General features: G+C 36.4%; 1 protein-coding gene across 2 annotated transcripts; it reads right to left on the minus strand.

Annotated features, from left to right (window-relative positions):
* Nucleotides 1-69: 69 nt before the first annotated feature.
* Nucleotides 70-11,991, minus strand: il17rc (interleukin 17 receptor C). 2 transcript variants are annotated; one of them, XM_084100210.1, is made up of 18 exons: nt 11,854-11,980; nt 10,391-10,539; nt 8,920-9,260; nt 8,037-8,262; nt 7,888-7,943; nt 7,741-7,774; nt 7,487-7,581; nt 6,962-7,067; nt 6,472-6,510; nt 5,512-5,627; nt 5,343-5,399; nt 4,707-4,767; nt 3,885-4,102; nt 3,159-3,215; nt 3,010-3,052; nt 2,770-2,865; nt 1,943-1,978; nt 70-1,481 (listed from the first exon to the last, which is right to left on the minus strand). In XM_084100210.1, the coding sequence occupies exons 3-18, from the start codon at nt 9,025-9,027 to the stop codon at nt 799-801; spliced, it is 2,031 nt and encodes a 676-aa protein (XP_083956336.1). In that variant the 5' UTR covers nt 9,028-9,260; nt 10,391-10,539; nt 11,854-11,980; the 3' UTR covers nt 70-798. The 2 variants fall into 2 exon arrangements, with proteins under 2 accessions (XP_083956336.1, XP_083956337.1); XM_084100211.1 differs by lacking the exon at nt 10,391-10,539 and having other exon boundaries at nt 11,854-11,991.
* Nucleotides 11,992-11,998: the final 7 nt, after the last annotated feature.

An 11,998-nucleotide genomic window follows, 5' to 3' on the forward strand; every position in this document is an offset into this window, starting at 1 on the left:
GACCAGCTGAAGCATGCCCCAAACCTTTTTAAAAACCAGCAAACAGACCAGGCTGTGAGACCAGAGAAGTCTAGCTAGTTTTTCATTTATTCAATTCCACTCAAGTCAGCCCATGACAGAACACTAAAAGCGCCAAAAAACCGTATAATTGAGTACAACTAGAGCATTTCAAATGCATGACATTACAAACTTTCAGTTAACAAAATAAGCCATGTTTACATTTGAAATTTATGTAGCCTAAATATATATATTTGGCAAAATCCAGTGAATTATTTACAAACACCATGTTAGATGAAAAGGTAACAATATAGAGGTAACGTCTTTCCAAATATAAAAATATATGAGTAGGAATTATAGGCTACATATTCTATAGAATAGCCTATGTAGGCATAATATAGTGATCTCTTTTAATTTGCAGTGTATCCATTTAATTTCTTCATTTACTTCCTGTAGCGTCTCTGTACTTTGAAATGTCCTCATGTGCACATGGACATGCAGACTTCCTTCTTAAGCAATCCTCTGAGGTTATATCCAGGTATTGTAAGCCTAAATACAATATCTATACCATATCATATAGTACTCCAAGGTAGGCTACTTCATGATGTGATGGTACTATGGCACATGTCTAAAAATCTTTAGCATTTCCATACGCACAGAAAAACATGACAATACCATGTTTTAAAGGACGTGCTATTACCATGGTACCTTCTGGTACTTGTATGTAGTCTGTCCATAGTCCATAGTGACAGACATTTTAAAAACAATGTTCTGCTGTGATGAGAGAGAATACATGACATGTCAGTGCTGTTCATTTTTGAGAAAAACTCTTTCCTCAGTGTCTTCCGTGTCTAGGCTGAGTGTATCACTTTGAGTGAGCATGGTTTCAGTCCTCGCCCTCGTCCTATTAGAAATGTTCTGCACTCCTTTGGCCAGCTTCCTTCGTGCCCTTTTTATCCACCACATCTTCTTCAACTTCTCGCACACATTATTTGGGCTCTCCAAACACAGCTCCATAAGTAATCCCTGAGACTGTGAGGGCAGTTTATAGAGCGGCAGGCCCCTGAACAACACTGGCAGCTCCTCTTTAATGAAAAGTTCGTGACAGTCTAACTGCACAAGGACGAACCGCTGAGCAGCGCCGCCCTTCTGGCGGTCAGCTAAAATGCAGGCCAGGGCCGAAGCCAGCGTATCTGAGGAGTATGTGGCAGGATTGCTTTGTTTTTCCACTGCAATGTTCCAGTAGCACTCGGCTCTCTGTAGTGTGGATGGACAAAGCAAAAGAAGGGCTTTGCCTCCGTGTTTCTGGATGTGATCAAGCTTGGAGTGGAGCCACGCTGCCGGCCCGAGAGAACCAAGCTCTGTTTGGTTCCACAGGTCGAGAAATACTCCGAAACCCAGCTCAGAAAGCAACAGGCCCAGCCTACACAACAACTGTGGGTCGGTGGCTGAGGAATGGAGCAACAACACCTGTCCCTTCATATCTAGAGAGAGAAGAGGTAAATTAAGTAAGTAAATAAAGAAAAATAATTTTATTTTTCATTTTTTTTGCAGAACTTTCCCTATGCTTGAAAGCATAGAACCTGATTTCACCAAGTACAACATGTCTGATTGGTTGATCAGAATGTTGTTCCTGGATCAACAAAGATGTTGATCCAGGAACAACATTCTGATCAACCAATCAGATTTGAGGGACAAGTTTACACTTTATGTCCAGTTTAGGCACAACCAGGGTTTGGTGCTTCTACATCAGTGTTATTCACCATAATTTCCATCTGATTTTAGGGATAACTTATGAGAGGGTTAGATTTAGGGGTTAGGACTACATTTTCTGACAGGAATGTTGTTCCAGGATCAACAAAATATGTTGACCCAGGAACACGTGTAACTCGGCAAAATCAGGACGTGCACTTCTTACAGACATAGACATGCATAAACAGCTTACCTTGAGAATGACATCTGTCCCATTCGCTACGAGACACTGTGAGAGAGACATACAAGAATGTTTAATCTCATCAGACAAAAACATGTTTGAAACCATTGAAAGAAAGTAAAGCAGTGTAAGACACAGAAAAGGCCAAGATGGATGAAAGAACAGAAAATGAGACATGAAGAAGGAGGAGAAGAGACAGACAAAGAGCATGCTGAGATGGAATAAATATGTTCTACACAGATCAGCACAAAAATATGTGCCGCTGACAGAGACACATGAATAGAGCCATTCAGAGCAGAGAGACAAATGCAAAACGGACACAGAGTCTGTCCGGTCAACATCTCAAAAATCTCAACAAAAACCACAACTGTCTCTTCAAATCTTCTGGGCTCAGTAATATAAAGTTTCTGATCAGTTGTACTTTGGCAGAACAGTAGTTATCTAGCATAAAAATGCTGAATTTACTTTATAATCATTGACACAACGACATATATAAAGTAACTGAGTTTATATATTGGCCAATGGATTTTTTTAATAGCCACTGGCAATATCTCGACATCAGGGTGACAAGTCGTTAAAATAGTGGCGATCTATTAATATATATATATATATATATATATATATCATGGTGAATATATGACAGATTTGTATAAAAAACAAAACAAAAAAAGAACATCACAAATACATTATTAATATACACAAATAAATTAATATATATACAGTATAATAATAATAATTGTAATAAAAGTCATTCTATACATTGTGTCATAGTTTCTTTGTTGCTGAGAGGAAAACGTCTTACTATATAAACAGAGATGCTGTAGACTGTAAAGACTTACATTTCAGTTTGTTCACCAGAAGAAGTACTCCAAAAATAGTCAGACAAACAAGGATCAGCGGTAGAAGAACAAGAAGGCTCCAGTACTGTCGTTCCACTAAAACAACATACGCCATGAAACAACTGATAACATCTGTGATATATTCAGTACAGCAAATATTGGTTTTAACACCACGATTAAATGACAATGAATGGCAGCTTTAATTAAACAGGATATAGGTTTTTTCTTATATAAACTTACATCGATGTTGACAGTACAGCATAATCTTTCCATCAGCTTTAACCTGCAGACAAACACACAAACAATGAATAATGTTTACCATGTTCATGGTCTGTTTGCACTAAAAGGAGGTCAAACTAAGGAAATTAAAAAGGGAGATGATATCATACCTTCACACAGAGCTGCAGGTGATTCCGAGACGTGATATTCACAAAATTACCGGATGCCTGCAGAGCAAATATAGCATTATAGCATACCACTTTTTAACCAGACGGAAAAACAATTATTGACTTTGACCTCAGTCTGAGAGTAGATGTAATATTCAATTTCACATAAATGAAAATGAAACCAAACAAGATAGAACTACGGCCTATTTAACATATTGTATTGTTGTGTACCTGTCATTCAGCTTCAAAAGTCCAAAAGTCTGAGATCACTAGTGAAAATGCATCTAATTTGCATTCTTTCAAATTTAGATAATAAAAAATAGTTTGTTACTTATTATTACACAAAAAATAGGTAACACTTTATTTTATTATTATTATTATAAAAGATTGACTCGATTACATCATTTGCGGTGCTTCATGGGAATAGGTGGAGCTAGAGCTGTTTTTTTTCTCACTAACTGGTGGAATTTTCTGTACAGCATCATGGGTAATATAGTTTACACTATCGATTTTGCTGTTCAATTTTATACGAAAAAATAATATGGCCTGACAGGTTCAACAGAAGCAAATATCATCGATTAACAACCTTGTAGCTCACAGCAAAGTTGTCTTTAAAGGTTTTTAAGTTATTGTTAAAAATTGACTTCCCAATGAAGAAAATGAATGGAGGTAACCGACTGTTGCACTCATTCCATTCATGTCAAATTTGACATATTCCCATATATTTACCCATAGCATTGTGCTGTTTTCCTCCCAATCCTTCAAGTGCTGCTGTTTGATTCCTTTAATTTCTCTGCATTGTCCATCAGCCTCGAGCTGACACGGCCACAGCTCAGCACTTATCCTGCAGGGTACCGTTAAATTCCAGCTCATCACCGGCTCATCATCATTTGCCTTGATGTGGGCCACAGACACTGACATGCTTCTCAGGACATTGGCCTTAAATTCTGCCGGAGAAAAACATTGTAGGTAGACAGAATGTCATTGAACATCCTCCAGATCTAAGACATTAATTTTAGCTTTTATTTTCAAGAAAACCGTAGATCTTAGATGAGTATGGGGTTTCAGCAAAGGGGCTTTTCTTGCCTCAAGATGACTTAAATTGATTTACAATATAAGATATAACAAACATTAAAATAAGCCAAAGCAACTTCTTATTTTAATTCAGACCCACAACAACTGTTTGTCTTTTTAAAGAACCAGGGTTCCCACTGTCTTGAGAACCCATACAGTATGAGGTCTAATTTTAAATTTGTGGTTTCTAGACATGGAAAAGTCATGTATTTTAATGATTTATTTTCTAGTTATGCCAAGCTATAAAACATTTTATCAGGTAGAAGGGGAAAAAAAACATTAAAAAAATATATAATTTTACAAAATATAAATGTGTTTTGAAAATATATTTTTTATTAATCCTTAACCTTAATATATAAAAATATTATATTTATATCAGTATATTTTAAATATATACTTTTATTAATCCTTATCCAGAAAATCCCTAACAACTAGAAAAGTCATGGGGCCATTTGTGGAATTTTGTTGTGGTTTTACCTGTTTCGTTTTCAAAGGGACAGTATTCTGAACGAGCTTTATTCAGATCTTCTTTCCAAGCCTAAAGTGTATGCACAGACAAGGGGCATGTTAAAATAATGTACAAATGTGTTTTAGCTAGTGTTGTAGTACTCAAGAACGGTCTTTCTGGGGATCTTGGTCTTGTCTCGGTCTCGTCCACATTTGTACTCTTTCTTGTTTCGTCAGACTAAGAGAGATTTTAAGAGGGTCAAGACCGCACTAAGTTGCCAGTGCATTTTCTGATTTATTTGTTAACATCACTAATGTGATTGGATGTAAAATGTCCTGCTTGAAATGCGGGTCTGGTCTTGGTCTTTACTCGGTCTCGTCCTGCCTTGGTCTTGTATTGGTCTGGTCTCAACCCCTTAAAGTCTTGGGTCTTTTCTTGGTCTCAACACACATTGGTCTTGACTCTGTCTTCTATTGGTCTCAACCCCTCAAAGTCTTGTTCTTTTCTTGGTCTCAACACACATTGGTCTTGACTCTGTCTTCTATTGGTCTCAACCCCTCAAAGTCTTGTTCTTTTCTTAGTCTCAACACACATTGGTTTTGGTCTTGACTACAACACTAGTTTTAGCAGGCATTGTTTTGAGTGTGTGCATGTTTGAAAAGTACCTGGAAACACATGCAGTCAGTGATTGACTCCACTGGAATGATGTTATTTTCCAAGAGCTGAGAGGAAAAGAAAAGGCAGGTGATGAAAAGAACAAACCGGTTTGCATATATTAAGTGCAATGAGCCTTCAGACATTATTCGCACAGAAGTAACGTGAAAATTAACTGACCCAGCATTTGCCTTTTCTTCCACGTTTCACACACATAAATGTGGGTTTAGACGATTTGTTATTGACTACCAGAACCTTAACCACACCCTCATGTCTCTCAATGATGATCTTGGGACCTAAAAATTATCAGCCAAACATGGAGTATTAAGTGAAATGTGGGAGGGTTGAAGTGAGGACTCAAGGATGCAGAGGAATATGGGCTTTATTAAAGTAAAACAAAACACAAACAGAAACTATCCCATGGGGGAAAACACTACAGACTAGACTTTACTAGGCAGGAAACACACACGACAGGAATCATCAGACAGGCAGGGTAACAACAGCGTGCGACAACAATCTGGCACAGGACAGCAAACACAAGGGGAATAAATAGGACAGCAAACAAGACAGGTAATGAGGGAGGACAGGTGGGGAAACTGAACCAATAATCAGATAATAAGATGGGCAGGGTCAGACAATGGACAAGAGAACACATGGCACAGGGAAGCATAACGAGACAAGCTATGTGCTCACATCAAACATGAAATCACACACAAGCACATGACCAACAATAACCAATCGCTAGCCATGAGCTTACACAGAACAAGACACGAACATGCAGCTAATGAAAGACACTCATAAGACGTGTGTTCACACAAAAAAAGATAACATGAACGCACGCAGCCAGTGAGAAACACAACTAGCTGCGTGTGACACAGCACAAGACAGAAACACAACGAGACACGCAGACAAAGACAGGAGAATACAGGAGTGCCAGGGCTCTGTCACAAAACCAAGAAACGCACTAGACCGAGGTGACAGAGCCCTGACAATAGCCATTGTAGAACCTATTCAATTATTCCTTAATGCCATTTTTAGCAATTTAGGAGTACTGTTTGAAATACATTTTAGTATGGACTTAAATAGGGGAAGCTATTTTAAAGTCATAGAGATTAAGCAACACAATGAATCCAAACATACCTTTACACTGCTTTATGTCTTTGAGGTGTGAGGAACATACTGCCAAGAGAAAAAAACATATTAATGGTCACCTTCATAATTTGTTTTTAAACAGAAATTTTGAACGAAACATGCTGACATGTTACTGATTGGTAAATGAAAACATCATTGATACTTGCATGTGCCCTTCAGCATAAATAAATAGTTTAAATAACAAGGCTATGTAATATTGTGAAATGTTATTATGATCTAAAATAAATAAAAAAAATGGTTATATTATTTTATTGTAATTTATTCCTGTAATGGCAAATCTAAAATTGTAATAAAAAATATTTCACAATTTTATTGTAATTTATTCCTGTGATTCACTTTTTACAGTGTGTTTGTAAAAACACATATTACTGTGTTCAACATGCAGCCTTGGTGAACATGTAAAAAAACGAATTATTATTCCAAACCTTGGACCGGTAGTCGTGTATGTGTATATAGAGTGAGTAAAAGCAACTGCTACCTTCTTTTAATGCAGGGATACGAACTTCTCGTGACTGAGGGGACGACACAACCCTGATCGTCATGCTTCTGCCAAAGTCAACATCATCATACTCCACCAGAATCAGCTGCGTGACACAAAATTAAACACTGAGATTAAAATCAAGTCACCATTTTATGCAAAGATTTTCTTCACCACTGCTTGAATCAGGATTTTCCGGAAATTCTGCATTTGTTCACTGTTTACTTTTACAATGTACAATACACCTGACAATTTGAACTTGCCAGGCCTGCTAGAAATATTTATTTAATTATAAAATAAACTATTAATTTTAAAATTTCAAATACTACACTGTCATCATTACTATTACAAATAAATAATTCGGTCAAGTTACTCAAACTTATTTATTTACTGAGAATTTGTAATACTTTTGCTTTTTGAAAAATGTACAGTGTACAAGCAATCCAGCCTCACAGATCAGCCCACAGAGGAGAGCAATATGTGAATCGGCTGAGGATGAAATGAACAGAGGTGACAGACACTCACATTGAGAAGTTTGTGGGTTGCAGCAGAAGTCATTGTGAAGTCTAATCTCTTGCAGCGCTCTTGCTGCCTTTCTGCTGAGATGTAGCATATCGCAACTACATGAAGAGAAGACAAAGAGTCAAGCTTTATCAATGCACTACACGGCAAACTTAAAGTCTTTCAACAAAAGCATACTGTGTGAGAAAATGTAAATCCATTAGCAATGATAAATAAAATGAAGGACTAAAAGATATTTTGAGGTTCACTTGGCCTACCTTGATATGGGTATTCACAGAGAGAGTGTTCCTTCTGTTAAAATGAGCGAGGCGTTAAAGGTTTTAATTAAAGATGAAATCAAGTGTGGACAGATTCTTTTTTCAAAATAAAATTGAAAATGTTGTTATGAATGAACAAAAGCTTACCCTTCGACCTTCTGGTGTGTTGTTTGGTGTGGAAATGCATCCTGAATCCAATTCTCCTGAAATTAGAAAAGTTTGTGATTATGTAAACCATATGTTTGTGTCCTACATTAGACCAACAACTGTAATATGCTGCTACTATAAGGACTTACCACTGTTTTCATCTTCATATTCTGATCCCTCAATATTGCTGCCCTCTTCATCCTCAGGATCTGGAGAAATACTCAAAGAGATGTTGCTCCACAAGCATGGTGTACAATCCTTCCCATGACAGCACAATTTTGGCGTCACGTCCAGAGAACACACAAACGCACGACCACAGTCCACATCATGAACTGCGAGAGGTTTTGTATATCTCACACTGCAGTTTGAAAGAGCCTAAAAACACAAACTTGGGTTATAATCTGATCAATATCTTGCTTGCCTGTATCTTCTAATAATCTTTGTATTAGCATTTGAATTAATGCTGTTTGACATGTATTGGCTCAAAATGTAAAAATCTATAAACAATATAACATTTAATAATATAAGATGCACATATTCATAAATAGATGTGCCTTAAAACAAAATTATTATCTGTATTTCAAAAAGAATTCTGGAATTATCAATCTCTAAAACATGGCGGAAGAAAAAATCTAGTTATGTAAATTTAATTGAGGAATTTAATTTACTAGAATTACCCCCCCACCCCCACCCCCCCCCCCCTCCCCCCCCCCCCCCCCCCCACGTGCTGTTTTACAAATATATAATATATCAGAATTTTCTGTAAATTCAGTTTACTTTTACAATGTTCAATATTCCTGACAATTTTTACTTAATATTTACTTAAATATAAAATAAAATATTTATTATAAAGTTTTAGTAGGGTCAAGTTGCTCATACTTAGAATTTTACATTTTTACTTCTATGTACTGTTATAATATATTTTGTGAACTGGTCACCATGATGTAGATATTTTATATTTATAATATTTTATATTTAAATGAATACAAGCAATTAATAAAAGCAAACTTGTTCAGTAAATGATTCATCAACCTGAGGACAGATGACGCTGTTTTCTGGTTTGTGTTCGACTCGTTCCAGTGAACACACACAGGCGCTGGCCAATAGGAGCAGTTGAACTCTCCACCACTTCAACTCCATTGCGCAACAGTTTCACTCTGGTATCCAACAGACGCTTAACCGAAACTGGTTAAGAACAAAATCCCATAGATTATATCCTTCGCTATGTAGTCTCTATGAGGCTTTAAGGGACCCCAGAGGACCATAGTTCTGACCGGTTCGGTTACACAGTCCGAATCATCCGTCCAGTACTCGAGTCTCCTCGTGCAGGAAGCGCGAGAGCGCGCAGTTACGCAGCATATTGTCCCGGTTATCTGAAAGACGACAGAAAACGATCAGATACATTATTCCTTCATTTAAAGTCTTCAGCTCCTGTTATACGATTTGAGCCTCTGGGGCCAGCTGCAGTTTATTCAACCGGCCACAGGTCCTTAAAGAGCGTGTTCGCTAAGAAGTTCGCTAAAAGTGTGTTCGCTAAGAAGTCACCTGGTTCCAGCATGCCCAGGTGTGTCTCTGTGAATGACAGATTACCAGATATCGTGGGTGTTTATGAATCATGTTTGCTTCTTGGAATGTCTGGATTCCCGATACATTTTAAAGGGCAATGCGTATTGTTCTCATTTATTGTAACTCCATTAAGTTGCCCATAAACGTATTTGGACTCTTATGTCATATTTAGAACATCGAAATAATGACATTTATGTTAAAGATAGCACAGAAACAGCTTTCAAGCTAAACATTTTATGAAAAGGAGTATGTTAGGTTTCAAATAATTTAAATAAAATTGGACATAGCTACGATTCAACTTTAAGACAACTTAGTGGAACAACTTAGTTAATAGCCTATAATGAACTACATCTAAATCACCAAAAACACCACCTCATTAAACGTCATTAATAAGCAAAAATGACACACAAAAAATGAGCAGAACATTTTAGTTCTGAAAAAAAAAAAGCCACGGCAACATTTGTTTGTAGATGACATTTTTACAACTTTTTATGAAAAGGCATGTTTTGTCAAAATTGACTTTTGTTACATTTTAATGTAAAAGTGCAAGGAAAGTAGTATCACTTGATATCAAACATTCAGTCTATTTTCTTTGTGTGAGTATAAAAATAATCTAGTTTTAAACTAGATTTTAAAATGATTTTTATCATCTCCGACATCCTTACTTTTCATTGACCCTCATGTATTTTTAAGTGAGACAATTGAGCATTTTTATCAATTATTTTTGATTGTTTACGTACTATTAATGCCACCACTGGTATATAATTATATCACATAACTGAGTTTTAAAATACATAATATTTTTTGGTTATGGTATGTTGATACTAGGATGATATTGATTGCTTATGGTAAAAATGACAATAAAAGATCAAATATGACATTAGGAAAAAAATGCTCACAAAAAACCCCCAAAAAACCAATGCAAAATGTTACTTACTTCCCAGAAGTCTTAATTTTAATTCATGTTTTTGAAGCACTTCGATGTATTATGACGCCTCACATGACTTCGCTTCCATTGACACACATTCATTAAAGGAGAATGTGTGAGTGAACTTTGAGTGTACATGAAAGACACACCCCTCCCAGCTAAAAATCAAAAAACACACACACACACACACATGCAAATTTGCTTTGTGGAAGAAAACGTCAGTATAACAAGATGTTTGTGTGGTCATAATTAACAGGGCCGCAGTACTAGATGTGAAAAATGATCTTGTATATTTACAGCCTTGTAAAACTATAACCAGGAAACTGCCAGGTGCAAAGTTCCATCTGGCGCATTCTCTGTAACCAAGTGAATTTGTTTAGCAGCTCTGTTTCACGTATCTTGGCAACTGGTTAATAACGCGCCTGGATTTAAGAGTCACTGTTAATAACTGACAGCAAACACCCAAAACAGGGAGCAACATATAGTGAGTTCATCCAGATGCTTCATTCTGGCATAATAAGGCTCATGTTTATAAAGCTATCACCAGCAACACCCCAAAAACACCCATCCCTGAAGCTGAATTCCTTTAGGGGAGACTGGGGATACCTCAATACAAGAGCAACTGTCAGATTGGGGCAAGTTGTCACATGTTTCATGTGTTGACCTGTAGGTAAAAATCTACATAAAAGTAGCTTTTTGCACATCTAAAGCTGTTTTATTGAAATCAAATTACATGATTTAATGTGACTGAATCAACCTGACTGCTTATGTGTACTGTTGTAGAAATGTTTCAAGTCTTTAAGCTAAAAAAAAAAAAAATCTGAATAAACAAGTTAGTTAGCATTCTCACCCATTTTTTATCTCTACCTTGAAAAAGGTGGCATTTCTCAGACCTGCCCCGTCACATTCATTAAATGTCTCTCAAAGAGCCGAGGTAATTTGATGCTTATAACACAACAATTGTGCCTCAGAGATTATAATACACAGTTTATGTGTTTTTGTGTGAAATCATGAAAGTGTGAAAGAATTTGCCCTTTTCATCGCCTCTCGTGTATCGAGTGATATTTACATTTATTTGTCATTGTATAGGGAGGGTATTATTTATTTATTTATTTTTTGCAAATAAATCAATATTACTCCATAACACTGCATCTTAACATTTACAGCATAAAAAATTCTCAGATTACACTCTATTCAAAAGAGAAGTTGAAAAAAAAAGAGGAAGTTCTCTTGCGGAACTCTTGAAAGTTAAAAACAAAAAATGTTGAACAATAAAAATAGCCTCTGTATTCACAATAACTGAGAACCTATTGTGGGAAAATTCTAAATACTTAACAGTATAACTAAACAGGTAAACGAAACTTTTCAAATGCTGATAGAAGAAAAAAGATTAACAGTATCTATATGCTACTCATAAAAGTTTTAAAACAAGCACAATGATTTATATCCTTACATGTTATTCTATATCTTACCTTCTTAATTAGGGTAAAACTGTGACAAGTACCCAGGAAGCCACAGAGAATCAGGCCGGTTTTGTTCATTGTTACTTCACATTAATGGGACTTTTAAGTGCACACAAATGTCGAACCCACGTCCAAGTTTTGCCCTTATGAAGGG

This window comes from Abramis brama (assembly GCF_963993115.1).
Source record: "Abramis brama genome assembly, chromosome: 23".
In the NCBI taxonomy this organism is placed as follows: domain Eukaryota; kingdom Metazoa; phylum Chordata; class Actinopteri; order Cypriniformes; family Leuciscidae; genus Abramis; species Abramis brama.

Bases quoted from the DNA above. Each gene is read 5' to 3' on its own strand.
- il17rc (XM_084100211.1), bottom strand. From the start codon at position 9,027: ATGGAGTTGAAGTGGTGGAGAGTTCAACTGCTCCTATTGGCCAGCGCC. The intron at 7,775-7,887 runs GTAAGCTTTTGT...TCATTTTAACAG, and splicing joins ACACACCAGAAGGTCGAAGG to AAGGAACACTCTCTCTGTGA. The intron at 6,511-6,961 runs GTAGCAGTTGCT...TTCTCTTGGCAG, and splicing joins TATCCCTGCATTAAAAGAAG to TATGTTCCTCACACCTCAAA.